The 21,009-nt window shown below is 44.2% G+C and overlaps 2 protein-coding genes across 13 annotated transcripts in view; one reads left to right on the top strand and one right to left on the bottom strand.

Moving 5' to 3' along the window:
- Positions 1–9,592, bottom strand: GATAD1 (GATA zinc finger domain containing 1; the record flags this gene model as incomplete). Of its 7 annotated transcripts, XM_082194208.1 has the most annotated exons (6): positions 1–477; positions 1,330–1,513; positions 2,818–2,877; positions 3,442–3,567; positions 8,392–8,469; positions 9,443–9,592. In XM_082194208.1, 6 exons carry the CDS (start codon positions 9,587–9,589, stop codon positions 287–289), a joined length of 786 nt encoding a protein of 261 aa, XP_082050334.1. In that variant the 3' UTR covers positions 1–286. The 7 variants fall into 7 exon arrangements, with proteins under 7 accessions (XP_082050334.1, XP_082050337.1, XP_082050333.1 ...); XM_082194211.1 differs by lacking the exon at positions 8,392–8,469; XM_082194207.1 differs by lacking the exon at positions 9,443–9,592 and having other exon boundaries at positions 8,392–8,675.
- LOC309515897 (protein lifeguard 1-like) overlaps positions 7,500–21,009 on the top strand; it is a 23,460-nt gene continuing 9,950 nt past the window's right edge. For 2 of the 6 annotated variants that reach the window (XM_082194205.1, XM_082194200.1), the window contains exons 1-6: positions 9,854–9,918; positions 10,391–10,468; positions 14,346–14,533; positions 16,890–16,968; positions 18,770–18,823; positions 19,124–19,214. In XM_082194205.1, the coding sequence (XP_082050331.1) occupies positions 9,860–9,918; positions 10,391–10,468; positions 14,346–14,533; positions 16,890–16,968; positions 18,770–18,823; positions 19,124–19,214 (549 nt within the window). In that variant the 5' untranslated portion in view covers positions 9,854–9,859. Of the gene's footprint in view, positions 7,607–9,087; positions 9,224–9,853; positions 9,919–10,390; positions 10,469–14,323; positions 14,534–16,889; positions 16,969–18,769; positions 18,824–19,123; positions 19,215–21,009 lie in introns of those variants that run through there. The other 4 variants (XM_082194203.1, XM_082194202.1, XM_082194201.1 and 1 more) reach the window with 4 other exon arrangements.

Raw genomic sequence — 21,009 nt, forward strand, 5'->3', positions numbered from 1 at the left:
TTTTTTGTGAAGAAAGGTAGTCAATAACTTTATTTTTTGTATAAAGCAATACTAACAAATACAAAATGTACAGCTTCTCACTAGACTCAACAAGCATGTGAGAAGTTACTTTTGACAGAGAAGAAAAACAAGTTTCAAATAATGTGAAGAAATTTTGATTTTGAAAAAGGCACCCAAATTTAAATAATAAATAAGAGTCACTCATAGGCCTAGCTGGATATACTAAAACATAAACATCTGTGAAAATTAATATACATAAAAAGGAGTCTCTCAAGAGCAAGACACACTACAAGCTGCTGGCAACAGTTTCCTTGATAGAAATTGCTGGGGTAGGTCCAACGTGAGTCCAGATATAACCTTTTTCTGGTCTAGTAGGAATGGTAGGGAAAGGAGATGACTGAGACTTGAAATATTCCGAAGGCGCATGACAAACAAACTCTAAGTACTCAATTTTTCTTGGAAGATCTTCTTCTGGCCCTTAAATAAGAAACATGAAAAAGTTAGTTGGTTATTCCCCCACTTGGAGCTTTATGGTACATCCAGTTGGCCATTGACACATTTCTCCTTAAGTATCACTAGCAAGACAGGTACTTTCCCCAGCATGGATATAGCTCTATGCAGGAAATAAAGCTATGCAAACTAGGCCTGCAGTGTTCGCCAAAAGACATTAGATGGGAGAATCTAATATGAAGTCCTCCATCCTCCAAAGTAAGGGCAAAACACAGAATTGTATAAAATGCAGCAACACAAGGATACCTGGTATCTCGCTCCTCCTAGGAAATAATTTCAGCTGGTTTCAGATCAATACCAACACTACTAACAAACAGCAGAGGAAAGGAAGGACTTGCACAGCTTGAGGCTGTGTAACCATACTATTGATGATGATGAAAGAGGGACATGCATTCAGCATGCTGCATCTCTGTAGCAAGCATGTTGCCCTCCAGCCCAGTTTCTTTGGGCCTAAGAAGAGAAGGTTCGCATGTGTAGAGGACCTTGTGTGTCCATAGCAACTTCTGTCCGCCGAAAGTAGCTAGGAGACAGTTTTATCTGGTGGTACTAGTGATTTAAACTGAGGAAGACACTCCAACATCAGCACGCTTCCAAGGAGAACATGTTGCTGTCAAATATACAACTCTGAACTTCATTTCCAACACAAATATACATCTCTGCCAGAACTGCAATCCATGAGCAAGTCTAAAGGCAACGCTGCTTAACTAGCTTGTACTACAGGATAAAAAGAAATCTAGCACTGTGGAGTTATATCACATGTAGCACTTTCTGCTTTGTCAGGACAGGTAGAATTTTAACATTTTGGGCCTTGGAACTTACCTATTATGTAAGTTGCAGGGTCAAAACAGTCTTTGGGGCTAGCTGCAGTAGGAATGAGCCATGTTAAAGCTGCACTTTTTTCGCAGTATTGGTCTTGAATAAACCCTCTAATCTGAGCATAGTATGTTTTACCATCCTGCTCATCAATCACTGAAACAACATCTCCAATCTGATAGTAAACTCCCTAGAAAAGATATAGATCATTAGAATTAATTTTTTTTTAAAAGCTAAACTGATAATAGTTTCTGCTTTGGTGTCACAGAGTGAGCTGGCCAGTAGTCACACCGGAGATAACTCGTTATTAACAAAAACAGTATCTTCACAGACTTGGCTGAGTGTCAGGCCTAACAAGTACAACAGCTCATCCCCAGTAGGTCCTATCCCATTAAATCAGTTGCCAAGACTGGAAGTCCCTGCCTCCCCACAACCATCTAAGTCCCCTCCTCTCCAGGGCTTTCCCCAAGCAATTGGAGTCTACACCTCTGTGAAGTCTGTCACCGCTCTGCCTGTTTCAGCCCTCTTCTAGTTCTGGGAGATAGGGGAAGGGGAGCTTGTTGCAGCAGGATGGGAGCACACCCTTGACCAGCCTGCCTCATCTCTACTGGCCTCCATCCTCCCACTTGCCAGCTTCAGCTTCAGCCTCTGACTTGGATTCTGAACTTCTCTCTGCCACAGGTTCTCCCAGCTCACAAAGCCCTGTTACCTCCTCAGCTTCCAACCCCTCCTCTTCCCAGTCTTCTCCCTCATTGTTGTCCCACCACTGCTCCCCTGGCTCTTATCCTTCTTCTCTTGTTGGTCCCCATCTGGTCTATGTACGTTATCCGTTTCCCCCACGTTGCAGTTGCAGAAAGCCATATTTGCATTTTCCCTTCAGTGAGGCCACAGTACTAAGTTTAAGGGCAATTTCAGTGTTCCCTGACAACAAACAGGATTGAAACAACGTGCCTGCATCATTTTTCTCCTTCCCCTAAAATATGGCTGTTCAGAGTTTTAGTCTGCACTTCTACGGCAATAATGCTGATTTAATGTGGTTTAAAAACACATAAATATGTAAAAATAAATAAAAATAGTATTTTCATATCTTTTTAGAGACAGATAAGGATATTGATAAAATGGCTGTCAAGCTGCTCCAAATAAGTAAGTTAGTGTTTCAATACAGTAACATAAATAAATATATAACAGTTTCAAGCTATGTCATAGCAAACGATTTGATAGTAACTAATGGAGTTTATCAATTTGAAAATATCAACTACTTTGTTCAGTCATGAACATGCTAGCATCCTTAGCAAGTTATGCGTTTAGGAAACTTCAGTAACAATGTACAGGAAAAATGCAAATCACAGTGCAAATTTATAGTGCTACTGCAAAAACACTAAATACATACTGTATGTTTGAGTCACAGTCCAATATATTTTCTTACCAAGTACTCATTTAAAGATTTATTAACTTTTGAAACACTTCTATGTTCATAAACTTCTAATAACATACCTTATGGAAGATAGATTCTGCTGTAATAATGGTAGCTACAGACTCTGGAGCTTTGATGGGCTGAAAAAGGAAGGTTATAATGATTAAACTGCACAAATAACGTAACAGTGTCAAAATTACAATATAATGCATTTTTTGTAAATGAGATTTGGATGAAAAATTGATAATCTTTGGACCACTGTATATGAAAACATCAAGAAATTAATAGCTTCAGTATCAGCAAGATTTGACAGAATACATCTATATCTGTTACGTGTTTTAACCAAGAAGAATTTCACATTCAGAAATGCATAGAATATTGACATTATACACAAATGAAAAAGTCTTTTAAGACATCGCTCAAGAGTCATTTTGCACATTATGCTCAACAAGTATGAGCTGAAGCATACTAAATACATCTGTTTCAATGCAATAATGTGCATAATCTTATGTGATGAATACTCATGGTTCTTCAGGAAAGCAATACTAATGTAGCAAAGTTGTATATAATTTGATAAGCATGTAGGAAAATATGTATATTTGGTACAGCTTTTTGTAAACCTTACTATTTTTTAGTACAGCACCTGCCACACTGCTTTAATTTAGAAAGTGCTCAACTGTAGCTGGAGTCCATAATCACCTTACATTTTTTAACTTAAAAATATGCCTTCTCCCTTTTCCTTTAGTGGAAACTTTCTTTTCAGCAGCTGGAGCAGACTTGTATTTTGTGTTTCTTAATCGAGCAGATCTTCTGTGAATTTCTTGCTTACTCTAGTGTACAAAAGTAAGAAACAGTGGGAATTCATTAGTATATACATGATCAAATATACAACAAGACATATTTATATATAGTTATTCATAGGGAGGGGGGACACAGTAGGACCCACTTTCCCCAGCCAGAAAGAGATGAAACACCTATTCTAAACACATTTACTAAAAAAAGTACATGCAGCTAATTTCAACAGAAAGATTTTTATTTGTTTCAAGTGCTTAAACACTGTTGTTCAAAAAAATTTCCACAGGGCAGCTAATAATAATAATAATTTTATTTGTACCCCATCCTCCCCAGCCGGAGCCGGGCTCAGGGCGGCTAACATCATAAAACTAACACAGTATACAATGAAAGAATGGGTATCAATCTAGAGAGTTTCAGCAACTCAGAAATAATTTCAAATCATAGCAGAATTTACAGTGCAGTCCTATGCATGTTTACTCAAAATTCCCACTATATTCAATGGGACTTATTCCCAGATAAGAGAGCCCAGGATCTCAGCCTAAGGCTGCAAACATATACCGTATTTTTCGCACCATAGGGCGCACCAGACCATAGGGCGCACCCAGTTTTTAGGGGGGGAATTCAAGAAAAAAAATCTTTTTCCCCCCCGCAGCCCCAAAGAGCAGCGTACAGGCTGCACACAACCTCTCCCTGCCGGAGGGGTTGCGTGCAGCTATGGATCAAGCCAAGGCAGCGAGCGGGATGGATCCCGCTCGCTGTTTTGGCTTCCCCTAGCCCTGTGCAGCCTCTCCCTCCCGGGAGAGGCTGCGTGGGGCTAAAGAATCCATAGCCCCGTGCAGCCTCTCCTTGGCAGAGGGGTTGCGCGCAGCTATGGAGGAAGCCAAGGCAGCGAGCAGGATGGATCCCGCTCGCTGTTTTGGCTTCCCCTTTAGCCCCGTGCAGCCTCTCCTTGGCGGAGGGGCTGCACAGGGCTTTCCTGGCTTTACTGGGAGGTGGGGGGATTCCCTCACCTCTCCCAAAAGCCCGCAGAAGCCGTGCAAACCCTTTAAAGAGATCGCGGCTTCTCCTGGCTTTCCTGGGAGGTGGGGGGATTCCCCCACCTCCCGCAAAACCGGCAGAAGCCGCACGCCTTTTAAAAGGGCTGCACGGCTTCTCCTGGCTTTCCTGGGAGGCGGGGGGATTCCCCCGCCTCCCGCAAAACCGGCAGAAGCCACGCGCCTTTTAAAAGGGCTGCACGGCTTCTCCTGGCTTTCCTGGGAGGCGGGGGGATTCCCCCACCTCCCGCAAAACCGGCAGAAGCCGCGCGCCTTTTAAAAGGGCTGCACGGCTTCTCCTGGCTTTCCTGGGAGGCGGGGGGATTCCCCCGCCTCCCGCAAAACCGGCAGAAGCCGCGCGCCTTTTAAAAGGGCTGCACGGCTTCTCCTGGCTTTCCTGGGAGGCGGGGGGATTCCCCCACCTCCCGCAAAACCGGCAGAAGCCGTGCGCCTTTTAAAAGGGCTGCACGGCTTCTCCTGGCTTTCCTGGGAGGCGGGGGGATTCCCCCACCTCCCGCAAAACCGGCAGAAGCCGTGCGCCTTTTAAAAGGGCTGCACGGCTTCTCCTGGCTTTACTGGGAGGCGGGGGGATTCCCCTACCTCCCGCAAAACCGGCAGAAGCCACGCGCCTTTTAAAAGGGCTGCACGGCTTCTCCTGGCTTTACTGGGAGGCGGGGGGATTCCCCTACCTCCCGCAAAACCGGCAGAAGCCACGCGCCTTTTAAAAGGGCTGCACGGCTTCTCCTGGCTTTCCTGGGAGGCGGGGGGATTCCCCCGCCTCCCGCAAAACCAGGCTCCACCCCCCCGCCAGCCTTCTAACCAAGTCGGGGGACAGCGGGAAGGGCGCGCTGCGCCTCTCCCGCTGTCTCCCGAGTTCGCGGGGCTGGCGACGGGGAGGAGCAGGCTCCCCCCCGCCAGCCTTCTAACCAAGTCGGGGGACAGCGGGAAGGGCGCGCTGCGCCTCTCCCGCTGTCCCCCGAGCTTGTGGGGCTGGCGGTGGGGCTCTCCTGAAGCCTGGAGAGCGAGAGGGGTCGGTGCGCACCGACCCCCCTCGCTCTCCAGGCTTCAGCGAAAGCCTGCATTCGCACCATAGGACGCACACACATTTCCCCTTCATTTTTGGAGGGGAAAAAGTGCGTCCTATAGTGCGAAAAATACGGTAATACAGAATTATCTGAGAGTAGGCTAGTGTCATGCCTAAGCTATGTGGTGTTCTGGCACTGCCCTCAGCTTGCCTGTACCACCGCACCATTCTTTGTAAGAAAACTGGGTTTCTGATAGGTATTTCTGAATTTTCCTTCTTGTTTCCACACCAGACACAATATTATGAATAGTTCTAATCTCTGACATAACCAGTCAAGAGGCATGTGGTGCAATACGGTGCTTATTAAAAAACAAATAAGGGTTTGATGATCACAGGGTTCAGAAGCATATGGTATCGGTTTGGTATCATTTGTTACTATTTTCTCATATAAAAACGTAGCTAGTTAACAATATTGATCCTGCTCTAGTCAACCAACCCTGCTACCATCAAAACTCTCCATTTCCAACTCTCACTCCAATTAACCATCCACTTCCCAAAACCCAACTCACTTCTCAGGTGCCTCCCAACAACATTCAAACTCTTATCTAATCACCATTCACTTCCAACAACCCAAACACATTTCCAATCCCAACATATACCTTAGCTCATGTATTATACTCACCTACGCAGTTACCTTAATATAAATCACACATATACATACACACTCTCTCTCTCTCTCTCTCAAGGTAGCATGTGCACTAGTTGAACAACCCACTTTTGCCTGCACCCGCCACTGGCATGTAACCCCTTGGAAGGCTGCCCAGGAAGGGAAACCCCAGCCCTGAGTTAGAGGCACAACTCGGATCAGGTTAAGTTTGAATGTGCACCGTAAGGTTGAAAGTTGTTGAGCTTTTATCCTTGCAATGCCTATTAACTTGAAGAGCTGGGCGGCACCGGGAAGTAAGGAAAATAGATCTGAAGCATAACGAAAAAAACGCGACGTGACCCACAAGAGGTCCGATGTCCCACAGCTGACCTAGACCTAGAATTGTAGCGCTGGGAGGGACCACGGGGGTCATCTAGTCCAACCCCCTGCTTCAGTGGGGATGCTCTTTAGACTGAGCTCTCCCTCCTTTTGCTCTATGGCCTCTTCTGGGGAGGGTGGCTTGGCCGCGCCAGCTCAGGAAGGGCGACCGAGGAGGCCCACTTGCTCCAGCGGCGGGCCCTGCTCCCCAAGAGCGCTCAAGGGACCCGCCGCAGCCCGAAACTGGCCCCACCTGCTTCCCGCCGCCGCTCCCTCCGCCGCCGCCGCCGTTGCTGTGCTGCGCAGCCGCCGAGGTGGTGGCGTAGGCGGCTCCGGCGGACCCGGGAGGCCCCGGGCGGCCCGTGCAGTTGTTGCAAAGGATCTCGCCCTGGCCGCCTTTCTTCCACATGGACGAGGAGGTGGTGCGGCACACGCTGCACGTCGGCTTCAGGCCCAGCGGCATCTTGGGGGGACCGGGGGACCGCTCGCTCGCTCGGCCTCCGGCTGCGAGCCCGCTCGCCACGACGGATGTTGTGCGTGGAAGCGGAGCGGCTGAGGAAGCGGCGGGGGGGAGAGCAGAGCGGCCGGGAAGGGAAGCGCCGCAAAAGAGGGGCCTCTGCCCTCTGCTGGCTGCCCACTAGGCTGCATGGCCTGAGGGGGAGAGACAAACGAGGAAAGCCGGGGCTTCCCGCCCTCTCAGGCCGACTGGAGACCCAGGGCGAGGTGGCCGGTTTTGCGGGGAACACACGGGCCCTTCTCGGGAGCCCCAAGGCCTTGAGTCACCCTTGAGGTCGGCTGTAGTCAGCCGAGCAGACACTAGACCACCCCTTTCTCTTTCTCGGGCCCAAGGATAACCGGCTAACCTCGTCTAGCCTAGGGACGTTATAAAGTAGGGGGTAAATAATATAGTATGCATACAGTTGGAGCAGTATATTAAAAATGCTCAACAGCGGGAGAGGGATGTGATAAAGGCCGGCCTCGAAAAGCCGGAGGTGAAATTATGCTAATTTTATGGGCCATCTGTATCCTGGACTTGTTTACTCAGAAATGCACCCCCCCCACACACACACACAGTCAGTTTATTGAGTGGCTGGTGGGTAGGATGGAAGACAAAATGCTGCATAGAAGGCTATAGCTGTATTTCTAAAAATTTCTTAGGGAAACTTGTACCTATCACAAGAAAGCAGCTGAAGAAAGTTAAGGACAAGATTTTGCTGGTGGGTGTGTATAAAACATGGGGATTTATGTTTGTAGGCTCCATTCCTCTTCTGTAATAAACAGCAGTTTACAATATAAAATACATGTTACACAGAATTAAAAGCAACATTACTAATCACTAAAACTAACAGCAACCAGTTAATTGCCTTCTAATAGTGTTCACTCTGAATTAGAGGTCTCCTGGACCTCCTACCATACCATCACAAGGACCCAAAGGTTCACTGCACAAGGACTGCAGTGAAAATGTATAAAGCAACCTACAAAACTGAAATAAGGAAGATACCGTCACAACCAATAATACCCCACCCTCTGGCACCTATGGTATCTCTGCTTTAAGGACAGAACTGAAAACTTGTACAGCTCAGTAATGACCTTCAGAATCCAAGGTTGTCAATCAATATTATTCATAAACTATAAATTCACCCACAAAAAGAGTATGAAGGGAAGTAATAAAGTACATAAAATGAAACAAAAAATAATAGTTACTTAAAATGAAGTAAGTCATCTTGAATGTGTATCAATAACATGCTCACTAAAAGGTAGCTAGGTGTTCCCTTACCATCTCTTTTCCTATCTTGGGCTGCAGCTCTCTCCTTGCATTGTTTATTCTGTTATCATCAGGTTGGGCACTGCTTTCCTTTTGGGTGAAGACAGAGACAAAGTAGGTGTTGGGCAGTTCCTCCTCTCTGTCATCTAATAGCATTTCTCTGTCTTCTCCATGCAGAGGACCTAGTACGTGCTTCTTCAGCCTCTTGCTTTGAGCATAGCTGAAGAAACCATTTTTAAAAATTGTTTTTAACCTCTCTTGTAAGCCTGAGCTCATTCTGAGCTTTAGCCTGCCTGCCTTTCCTCCTGCAGCTGTTGGCTGCTCATGTATACTCTTCCTTCATGATTTCCCCCTTTTCCTTTTTCTTATACATGATGACCTTAAATTTCAGCTCATCTGCAAGCTCCTTATGCAGCCACACTGGTTTCTTTAGTTGCCTCCCACTTTTATTTCTTGTTGGAATTGTCTGCATTTGTGCCTTCAATATTGCACCTTTAAGAAACTCCCATCCATTTTGGATTTCCTTCTCTGAGTATTTCTGACCATGGAATCTCACCCAGTAGTGCCTTAAACATTTTGAAATCAGCCTTCTTAAAGTCCTGAGTGCAAGTCTGACTACACTCAGCTTTCCATTGCCTCTGTATAATGAAACCTGTGATTACTTCCTCCCAAGGTTCCCAGTACTTCTACTTCAGCAATCAGTTCATCCCTGGTGGTAAGAACCTGGTCCAAGATAGATGATATGCTTGTTACTTCTTCCACCTTCTGGGACATCAAATTATCAGTGAGGCAATGGAGGAACTTGTTGGACCTTACATTCTTGGCAGAGCTTGAGTTCCAACAGGTATCAGGGAAGTTGAAGTCTCCCGTGACTACTATATCTCTCCTTTTTTGAATGCTTGGTAATCTACTCTAGGAAGGTATCATCCAAGCCTTCAGTCTGGCCTGGAGGTCTATAGCCGACACACACAGTAAGGTCACTGGTGTTCTATCATTTTTACCCTTATACTCTCAATCTGCCTTCCATGCTCTAAGTTATGTATCTCTTCACAAGTGTACATACCCTTCCCTTTCCTTTTGGTCTATTTCTTTTGAATAGGTTATACCCTTCAGTTTCTATATTCCAGTCATGAGTCTCACCCCACCAGGTTTCCATAATGCCTGTTAGATCCTGTATTAAGAGCTCAAATTTGCCTTTCTTGTTTCCCATACTCTGTACATTAATGTAGACAACTGAAAAAATTAGAGACAGTTTCCCCACTCCAATGCCTATTGTAAACTGCCTTAGGGCTCATTTGGATGAGGGGGATGTTTTGAATTAAAAAAATATGAATTAACATGGGGTCACAGGGGTATGGCCAAAGCAAGTGGTGAAAGGGGCCAGTCTTGTCCCCCTCTCATCTATTTTTGTGCTATCCTCTTGAGCTCTCTTTTGCCAACCAACTGTCACTTTTAGAATTCTGTTTCTTGAAACTTCTGGATGCCTTGTTGCCATAGTGTCCTTACTAAGTTATCACAGAGTATTAGTTTATATCTTTGGTAGGTAATGCTGCCTTACCTTTTAATAGTGCCAGTCCATTAAAGCAGAGGTTTTCAACCTTTTTGAGTCCACAGCTTCCTTGACCAACTACAGTCATTTTGCGGCACCCCTGTGGGGCTCAGGAGCCCAGTTATGTCACCCCTTTCCTTCAGAGCTTTTTTCTTCCCTTTTGTTCATTGTTAGAAAGTAAACTACTTAACAGTGGTGGTACCTTTACCTCTAATGACAAGTTGCCATATTTTGTATCTGTCTCTTCTCTAACTATTTGGATTCGGATTTAGATAAGTTTTAGATGACAAAGAAGGATATTCCCTGGAGAGCCATTTTAGATCAGTTTTAATGCAGGGGCTCCATAGGAAATCCTAAAAAACTAACTATAGAAATATAGTTTTATGGAACTTTATGTAAATAGAGAACATCTTTTTAACTCAATAAAAAGTTTTATTCTTCTTCATTACCTTAATCCCTTAGCTTCAGAAGCCCTCTGAAGGAGAAGTGGTTACACAAGGCTATTGCACAAGGGTGTTACGATCTAAAGTGCAAAAATGGGTAAGTCTCCTAATAGTAGTGATAAGGGAAATATGTAAGAAAGTCTGGAGGAGATGGCTGACAGTCCCTCCCTCCCAGTTAGCCATGTTTCTGGGAGATCTTCATAGATGTCATAGCCAGTCTCCGCAGTCATGGGAGTCACAAGAGCATGAGCCCAAGATCTTGTGAGATCTGGATTTCCAGCCCTTACGAGATTTGACAGTGAGGTTTGTGGGACTGGGATGCCTATAGATGGCTTCTCCCAAATCAGGTTGGATGCATTCTGTGCAGGCAGGTGATGAAGCCTACCCTCCTTTGTTTCAGGATTATCTCAGTTTACAGTTGGTCATGCTATGGAAAGCCAGGATTGATTTTTTTTCATGCTTTCCAGATTGACTTGGGAATTTTTTCCCCATCTTCCTTGGAGTATCTCCTTTAGAACAAGATATAAGCAGTGCACAGTTTCTTAATTTTTGTCACTTTATTTTATATATATATATATATATATATATGGAGGTTTTGGTGTCTTCGGGTGTCTTCCCGTGTAAGAGTCGGGGTGTCTGTGCGACGTTTCGACGAGGTCTCACTCGTCATCTTCAGGCTGGTGCTTTCGGCTTCTTGTTACTGGAACAGTACTCTGGAACAGTACTCTGTTCCAGTAACAAGAAGCCGAAAGCACCAGCCTGAAGATGACGAGTGAGACCTCGTCGAAACGTCGCACAGACACCCCGACTCTTACACGGGAAGACACCCGAAGACACCAAAACCTGCATTCCTGTACCCGTGAAAATCTACGAAAGCAAATATATATATATATATATATATATATATATATATATATATATATATATATATGCAGGTTTTGGTATCTTCGGGTGTCTTCCCGTGTAAGAGTAGGGGTGTCTGGGCGACGTTTCGACGAGGTCTCACTCGTCATCTTCAGGCTGGTGCTTTCGGCTTCTTGTTACTGGAACAGAGCAGAATCTGGTGTTTGAGTTCCTATAAATACTGTTGAGGGGTGTGGTGTATAGCCTCCAACGTTCTGGGCAGAGAGGAAGTTCCTAGATTAGTGTGCCTTTTCTTCTTTTGTTCCTTAATTACTTGAGGGATATCTTGGGTGATTTCATGAGTGATATTCTGAATACCCCTGGGTGGGTCATTAAGTGTAGATTAGTTGCTAAAGCTTTCGTGTCTTGACCTCTTGAGCTTGTGAAGAGTTTTTCTGAGAAGATGGCTGTGCTGCATTTAGTTGTGCTCTGGCTTGGCTTCGTGTATAGGGGCGAGCTGTGATTTTGTGCCTTGTGCCCGCCAGATCTGTGTAGGGATTGCAGGGGGGTGCAGCATCCGGAGGTGCCACTATAGTTTGCCTACTGGATGGAGTCTGTAATATGTCTGTGGAGAGGGTCTGGGTTTGGGTCTGGTGTGGTTGATTGGTGACGGCGTTCTGTGTGCCTCTGGTTCTGGTGTCGGTTTTTGTGGGGAGGGCTAATTTCCAGATGTCTGGCAGGCGGGACGTGTCGTCACGCTTGTTCATGTTGTGAGGGTGTTTCTCTATCTCGATGGCTTCCATGATTATTCTCTTGTGGTGATGTTCCATGTTAAAGAGCAATTTGGAATCTGCAAAATTAATTTCGTGTCCTGTTTCTTTCATGTGTTGGAAAAGAGAGGAAGTTTTTTCTTCTTTTTTGACGGCATTCTTGTGTTCTGCGATACGTGCATTTATTCGTCTGTTTGTTTGTCCAATGTACGTGGCTGGGCAGACTTTGCAGGGTATTTCATAGACCCCTTGGTTTTCCAGCTGGATTTTGTCTTTTGGGTTTCTGAGGATATTGGCTATTTTTTGGTTGGTGCAGAAGGCTGTTTTGATATTGTGTTTATGGAGGATTTTGCTAATTTTGTCTGTAGTGCCCTTGATATAAGGAAGGAGGGCCATGCCATAGTTTTCTTCTGTGTCTTGGTTTTTGGGGGGTGTTTCTTTTTGGATTAGCTTCGTAACCTTGTTTTTCTGGTATCCATTGGCGATTAACACATTTGAGAGATTCTGTAACTCAGTTGTCAAGTGGTCTTTGTCAGCCAGGCGTTTGGTTCTGGAGATGAGAGTCTTGGCTACGGAGTTTATTTGTGCAGGGTGGTGGTGTGATTGTGCATGTAAGTAGCGGTTGGTGTGTGTTTTTTTCCGGTAGATAGTGTGTCCTAGGGAGCCATCAGGTTTTTTGTAGATTAGGACGTCAAGAAAGGGGAGTTGGTTGTTGTCTTCTATTTCCATAGTGAATTGTATTTTGGGGTGTAGGCTGTTGAGATGTGTGAGGAAGCTATCTAGTTTTTCTTTCCCGTGTGGCCAAATTACAAAGGTGTCGTCAACATATCTGAGCCAAAGTTTGGGTTTGGCATTCCTGTACCCGTGAAAATCTACGAAAGCAAATATATATATATATATATATATATATATATATATATATATATATGGTAGAATACTGTGACCCACTGAGAGAAAGGGAGGCTCTTTTAATTACTTGCTATACACCCTTGGGCTGTGGAAACACCTATAAAGAGGATCATATGGGCTGAGTTCCAGACTGCCCCACAGATTTTGGGCAGCTGTAGGAGCAGGACCTTACTTGGCTGAACCATGACACCCAATACAGCCTGAGGGCAAACACAGCATGGAAAGCCGGGTTAGCTCCTTGAGAGGTGAACAGCTTTGATAGCTGGCTGTCTTCCCACTACTATCCTAATACCTGTCTGCAAGGTATTGTGGTGAAAGGAGTAGGAGTCTTATATATACATTGGTATCTCAGGTTACATACGCTTCAGGTTACATACACTTCAGGTTACAGACTCCACTAACCCAGAAATAGTACCTCAGGTTAAGAACTTTGCTTCAGGATGAGAACAGAGATCGTGCGGTAGCGGCATGGCGGCAGCGGGAGTCCCCATTAGCTAAAGTGGTACCTCAGGTTAAGAACAGTTTCAGGTTAAGAACGGACCTCCAGAACAAATTAAGTTCTTAACCCGAGGTACCACTGTAGTGTTATGGGCAGATGTCAGAGGTTGCTGACCTGGAATATACCAGGCATATATCAGGAACTGAGGATAGACTCTAGGTGATGAGCCCTATGGAGCTAAATGCACACAGGGCTTGCAGACACTTTCAGGCAGCAGGGAGTGGTGTTTGTGGTTGAGCTTTTTGATAGGCAAGCACATTCAAATGGTTAGGTAAGAAATAAATATCAGGAACCTGGCCCTTTGTTCTTGCCTGATCAACAAGGAAGTACTTCTAGCCACTGTACTCTAAGTTCATAGTTGGTTTATTCAACAAAGTCCTCTAGGTGGTCCACAAAACAATATGAGTGCACTAAAAATGAAGGATATGATACGTTTTGTTCAACAGTATTTTCCTTTTATGGTAGTCCTCTCAGTGGGGCTGGTATTTTAACAATAATATAAAGGAAAGTTGTCACCCCCTACGTCACCACTTCGTTCTAAAGCAGGTGAGGAATTTGTGACCCTCCAGACATTGTTGGACTCCAACACCCAGCCAAAATGGCCAATGGGAGTCAAACATCTGGAAGGCCACTATTTCCTGGTGCTTTTCTACAGCTTTCTTCTATTTTAAAGACTATCATCCTCAACACATTTATTAGAGAACAAGCCCCATTTAATTCAAAGTAAACGAGCTTGGCATTGTGCTTCACCTGCAAAAACCACTGGCTAGAAGGTTTCTTGGTATGAATCTGAAGGTGTAATTCGAATACATTTATCCAAGATGGAGAATAATCTACCAGTAAGCTTTTTGTGGAGACATATTATGCCTCAAATACCAACATTCTGGTGAAGATTCTTCACAAGTTACAAACTCAGTAATACTTCTTGCAGAAACAGAACCTCCACCTTCTAGTAATCAGGAAAGTACTGTTGAAGAACCTTCCCCTGTTCTCGAGGAGCATCCAGCAAAAGTAAGAAGAGCAAAATCATCTCGGTCACAACACAGGCGTCCGAGAGGTGCACGGTCATCACATAAAAGACGGCGACCCATGACAGCCGTTGAGGAAGAAGGTCCATTTTCTGACAGAGCTGTCTGCACAGGTAAGTGACAACAGTTTCTGTCCAAGGACTTACGATGAGAGAGTACAGGAAGGAGTGCAAAGTAATTGCTTGCATTGTTGGTCAGGCATAGAATATATGTAATTCTAATAATAGATCCCTTTTGCCTTTCTCCCCTTTAGATTAGAATTGGCATTCTAAGGTAATAGATATTTCAATAATAGATTCTGGTAAACTTAACTGAACAATTAAAAAACAATAAGGATGCTAAACTGCAGTGATGTGTTAGAAATGGAAAGGATTAGGCCCTTTAACAGGAGATTCTTAAACAGATAACAGACCTGTGTAGGTTTTTATTGTACTGGAAAAAATACTTTGAATATTGCTATTTCAATGCAATTTGCATAATGGGAATTTTAGTTGAAAATTTAACTTGAAGTGGTCAAGACCAATGGCTGGTACAATATAGTTGATGCTGAGGAACCGATTCTTTTGGAATAGATTTTTTTTTAAAGGTAACAACAGTCGTGCTAACCCCTGATCTGCACTGGCTTAGGATAAGGTCTGCATCATGTTGCTTTAGTTTAGATTCCTGCATTGCATGTAAGGTAAAGGTAAAGGGACCCCTGACCATTAGGTCCAGTTGTGACCGACTCTGCGGTTGCGGCGCTCATCTCACTTTATAGGCTGAGGGAGCTGGCGTTTGTCCGCAGACAGCTTCCGGGTCATGTGGCCAGCATGACTAAGCCCCTTCTGGCGAACCAGAGCAGCACACGGAAATGCCATTTACCTTCCCGCTGGAGCGGTACCTATTTATCTACTTGCACTTTGTGCTTTCTAACTGCTAGGTTGACAGGAGCAGGGACCGAACAACGGGAGCTCACCCCGTTGCGGGGATTTGAACCGCCGACTTTCTGATCAGCAAGTCCTAGGCTCTGTGGTTTAACCCACAGCGTTGCACTAAATGACCCACAGGGTCCCTGCCAACTCTACAATTCTATGATAAGCCCCCCAGACAGGGTGTTATAGGAACGGTTGATTGGGCTACTGCCTCTAAAGCTAGTCCATTTCCCAGAAAGGGGCCTTGTTTGCAGCCTGCAAAAGTAGGCAATCACTGCCCTCTCCCACCCTTTCCATTTCCAACAAGTGGCAATACAGTGGTGCCTCGCAAGACGAAAAGAATCCGTTCTGTGAGTCTCTTCGTCTAGCGGTTTTTTCGTCTTGCAAAGCAAGCCCATTGACAGATTAGCGGATTAGCGCTATTAGCAGCTTTTAGCGGCTTATCTGCTGATCGGATCAGCTGATAAGCGGCTTAGCGGCTTAGAAAAGGGGGGGAGGAGGGGGAAAAACCAGCAGGAACTCGCAAGACATTGTCGTCTTGCGAAGCAAGCCCATAGGAAATTCGTTTTGCGAAGCACCTCCAAAACAGAAAACTCTTTCGTCTAGCGAGTTTTCCGTCTTGCGAGGCATTCGTTTTGCGGGGCACCACTGTACTTTGGATGCAGCTGTTGATCTGCTGTTCCTGGCTGGGATTTTGGATTGCTCTCTTTAATACAATATATTTGTATGAGACAGCTGCATATTCCTGCATTGCAAGGGGTTGGGTTAGATTATCCTCAGGATCCCTGCCAACTCTACAGTTCTATGATTCGGCATTATACAGTATATAATGTCTTCTCCATTTGGATGAGGTAAGGGTGAAAGGTGGTGGCACAGCAGGAAACATTTGATCCACACTGTTCAAGAGTACTACTACATATATGTGAAAGCGTCTTAGAACCATGGAAAATCACAGATGCACTCTATTTATTCCAATAGGTAGAAAGGGCTTGAGTCCATGTTCAGCACATGGGTAGTTAATCCTGGGTTTGACTGCTACATTTAGTTGTAATTGTTGCCCATTCATAAATGATTAATACTGCATGTATAATTCCAGATGCATACAGACTCCTTAACTTAGTAAAATACACAGAAAGTTTGGCTTTGGTCTCCTTGGAGTAGTGTTTTTAATATCTGGGATTTTTAAAAAAACTAAATAAATACTTGTTTTGGAGTTTTGAAAATCTTTCAGATACTTATTGAGAAGTAATGGGAAAGCATGCAAATGTTAATAAAATATTTAAAAACAGCCAGACAAGCCATTAAAATAGCTCCATTGTCTTATGGGTTCCTTCCTTATCAAAACCAGATTAGGTTAATCCATGGGCGTAGCCGGGGGGGGCAGGGGGCAGCTCCTCCCCCCCCGATCAATTAAAACAATATAAATACAGTACTAAACTAACTGACCAATCACGTCGGTTCTGCCCCCCCCCCAACAAAGTCTAACAAAAATCCTGGCTACACCCATGGCTTAATCCATTCTTCTCCCCACCCCATATAACCTGTACCATTTCCCTAGTTTTCTACAGGAAATTATATCTTATGTCTACACTTCAGCTGGGCTTGACCCTTGGTATAATTTGCACGTTCGTCTACTGGTAAGTATAGCTAAGTAATCACAGTTTTGATTAATTTAAGATGCAACATGGTGAGCTGCATGTTTGTTCTATTGTGGCAAAACTTGGTATCTTAACCACTGCTTCTGTTGGGGGGGGAGGTATTCCATACCTTTTATGATGCCCCCAGCTATTATGTTAAGAGGCTACATGGCAGCCATGATTTTACCATCTACTTCTGTTCAGTCCCATCTCACCTCACACAGCTGCCTGGATCTGTTTGTCAGATCTTTCTGTGACTGTGACTGTGGCTGAGAAGGGCAGCCTGCTCTCCGGTTCTGTATTCCTTTGTTTGGCTGGCTGTCCAGATCCAGCCATGTTTAGTTCTTAGGGGAGCTAGGGGTTTGGCTAAAGGGCTGAACTTATGGATTTCATAAAGCCCCCCCCCCCTCCCCGTTCTCCTGCACTGTGGTTAACCAATAAAGTGTTGTGACATCTTTTTATTAACAGGGATATTTACAGGAGTTACTGCTTTCTTTGAAGAAAGCAGTGTATCAGTTTTCTAATAAAATATATTGTTATGAATTGTGGGTGCCAAAATTCCCAAAATTCCTAATAGGTGTTAGAATATAATCAGTGCACAGAGTGTTAAAGTTGCCAGACACAGGATTAATAAAATCTTAAAATACAGGCCAAATCACCTTCCTAAATTCAGGAAATTGCCTGGGAGATGAGCAATTAAGCAAAATCAAAGGGACGGTAATGAGCCATTAGGAATGTCATTAGGAAGGCAAAGGCTGTGCCAGATGGTAAAGCCCTCCCTCTGCTCAGACTTCATTTTGGAAGGCAATAGAGAGTAGAGTTTAGGATTGGAGTGGCTGGAATTTGACCTAGGAGAGAAAAATTGCAGTCTGTTCAACACAGCAAGCTGCTGAGAGTTAGAGCCATGGCTGGGGTCTGTTTAAATACAAGGCTGCTGCAGTTATGGGAAAAGCAAGAACCTTTGGGAGTGCTAATGCTGGGAACCCCTCCATCATAGGGTCAGGTTGCATATGTGTGAATAAATCCTATATCATAAAGACACCACAGTCTCCATTGTGCCTCATTTCCAAAAGGAAACACGGACCCTGGGTAAAGTGTGCTAGGAACCCCTGGAATCTCACACTGCTGTGGAGATTGGGGTGGCATGTAACAATATATTAGTGCTGAGTGTCTCCAGCCATAACATCTCACAAAAAGAAAATGTGTATCATTCAGCCTCCCCCCGAGGTCCAGTGAAGCAGCTGCCTCAGCTGGTGGAGGCCCCCAAGGCTACATCCTCGCAGGCATTCCTCTCACCTCTGCCACCTCTGTCAGAGAGGCACTTCCTGCTTTGTCTCAAGCAGTCAAACGGGACGTGCCACCCCTGAGCCCAGGTCAGGAGAGCTGTGTATTGAAAGCCCCCAACCTTTCATAGGAATTAGTGCCTATGGAATAGTCACATTGAAAGGACAACCATTTAGACCAGGCATAGGCAAACTCGGCCCTCCAGATGTTTTGGGACTACAACTCCCATCATCCCAGACCACTGGTCCTGTTAGCTAGGGATGATGGAAGCTGTAGTCCCAAAACAGCTGGAGGGTCAGGTTTGCCTATGCCTGATTTAGACTATAATATCATTGACTAAGGTTGCTTCTAATTTGATATATTTCTTATATCAAATATATTATGTTTTAGCTTTGTTTTAAATGCTGTTATGAAATATCGTGAGTGTAGAAATTGTGTGTTAGAATAAATAATAAACTACCAGTTCTCTGCATTGGGATCCTTTCTGTAACTGCTTTTTGCTTGGTTTTTTGGCCAGGAAATACCTTAAAATATGGGTACGAAGACGCCCATGGTTTTGCTATACCATGTTGTAAGTATAGTGCATGTAGCTGCCAATGAAATAAAATCTAATCTCTTAATAATTACAGTAGAGTATATTATTTTTTTACAAACATGTTTTATAAAATCAGTGTATGTAAACAAGGAAAAATGTTATTTGTAGTATCAATTATGTATGCAAACAGACTGAACATCTATGTACATCAACATGCTTTCAAGAAAATATGCAGTTTTAAGTTAATTTCTCTTGTAACTTAATTTAAGCTCTTCAGTAGCAATTAGAGCATTTTACCATGCAAAACTGTAACATTTGCTTTTGTTTTGTTTTTAGACCATTAATCATGTTGCTGGCTATTACAATAGCCTGCTGTGATCAAGCCCGCAGGCGATTTCCACTGGACGTCATTATGTTGTTAATATTTGTAAGTATTTTTTGAAGGCAGTGTTCTGTTTAGGGCAGTGTTCTTAAACCTTGGATCCCCATAAGTTATTATACAGCTCCCATCATTCCCAGCCAGTTTAGTAAATGGCCAGGGATTATGGCAGTTGTAGTCTAACAACATTTTGCTGTTTGAATTTGGTAAAAGGGAAAATAATAAATACGGTAAATAATAAAAAGGAGAAATCCCTGGATGGCAAGATCCAGGTTTGGGGCAAGTGCTCTTTGGTAAGAGCCCCAGCAGAGATTTAAAAATCACACAATATAAATCAAAGTATAGTGTGGGAAGATAGGCTGTTAGACCTTTAAAATATCCCCTTCCAAAGTTCAATACTTCCCTTAGCCCAAAAAGCAACCACACATTTGGTAAGTTAAAAATGGTGTAATTACAAACTTTCCAAAAGTCAGAATCGTGTGCTTTTTCATGCACCGTTCAGAAAAGAAAGGTAGTAAAACTTCGATTCTAAAGTGGTAAATATTTATAAATTATATGTATAGAAACACAAACATTGCTTGCTTAAGTCTTGGAGCATTCTGCTTAGACATCCTTACTGGTAGGGTTCACATGGTCGAATGGGAAGAACAAAGGCTTGATAGCTATTCCTCCCAAGGTGATGGAGAAGGACCTAGCTAAGCCTGGCAGGACAACTTACTCTATGGTCTCGACTGACTCATGAATTAATTAGAGTTAAGCCTGTTGGTTATATGAAAGTCCCCCACACCTCGGGACTCAGGGTCAAAGAACCCTGGTTTATTGTACAAATGGTAACATTGCTGCCCCAGACAGGCTCTCTCTCAACCTGTTACATGTTGTGCAATCTAGAATTTGGCTTACCAAGAAGGAGGTAGGAAGTATGGTGTAAGAGAGGAAGCACAAGTTTATTATGCACACTTTATTTGCAGCTTTGTCCATTTGTTGTGAGCACTCCAGCCTTCTAGGACAAAGTTCATCAAAATGGCGCCCATGGGTGCTCGGGTGCCCACACATACCTCCTGTGGCACCCATGAAAATTCCCTGCAAATGTTCCCTTAAAAAATCCACAAAGCATGAGGGAGCTTCTCTTCGTAAATGTGGTGGTGACTGATGTTTCTTTCCCCCATTGATAGGAGAGGACTTACCTGCACCATTTTTGTTGGCCTATCTGTTTTTCTACTCTTTCAGATATAATGGCCACCTTTTGCTACGCTATGCACTGCACCACAGCCATTTTGTGACTGGCACCCCTGCATCATTTTCTCAAATTTCTAAACATGCCCATTGGCTCAAAAAGTTGGGAAAGCTCTGGGCTAGAGTCATATTGCAGCCCAGCTGTTCCATTGCATTGGGCTGTAAAAATGTGGTTCTCTGTTGGGAATTAGGATGCATCCAAGTCAGTTGTGTTCCTTCTAGTGCTCAAAGGCAGGAGACATTGTTACTCCAAAGGAAGATGTCCAGCCCCTCTCCCTTGAAGTATCAGTTTTGTTTTCTGCCTTCACTCAAAGCAGCCCATCCCAGCATTCCCTGTTCCCTTGGCTACTGCTTCTAATGCAGGGCGGTTCAACTTCTCAGACCAAGTGGGCCGCAAGAGTACTTTGACACAGAACCCATGGGCCACACACTGAATTAAATGTCCACATCGTAAATTAAAGTGCTTGCAATATAGTTAATATTATTTAATATACACAATATATTTATTTGGACTACCTTGATCTGAAGTGGTTTTTGCCTTTCAACTTGTGTTATTTCCCCAGGGCCTTCCAGTTCAAACAGCGTCTTCTGGCGGTGATCTCCCATTTGG

Source organism: Podarcis vaucheri (genome assembly GCF_965113315.1).
Source record: "Podarcis vaucheri genome assembly, chromosome: 12".
NCBI classification, from domain to species: Eukaryota; Metazoa; Chordata; class Lepidosauria; order Squamata; family Lacertidae; genus Podarcis; species Podarcis vaucheri.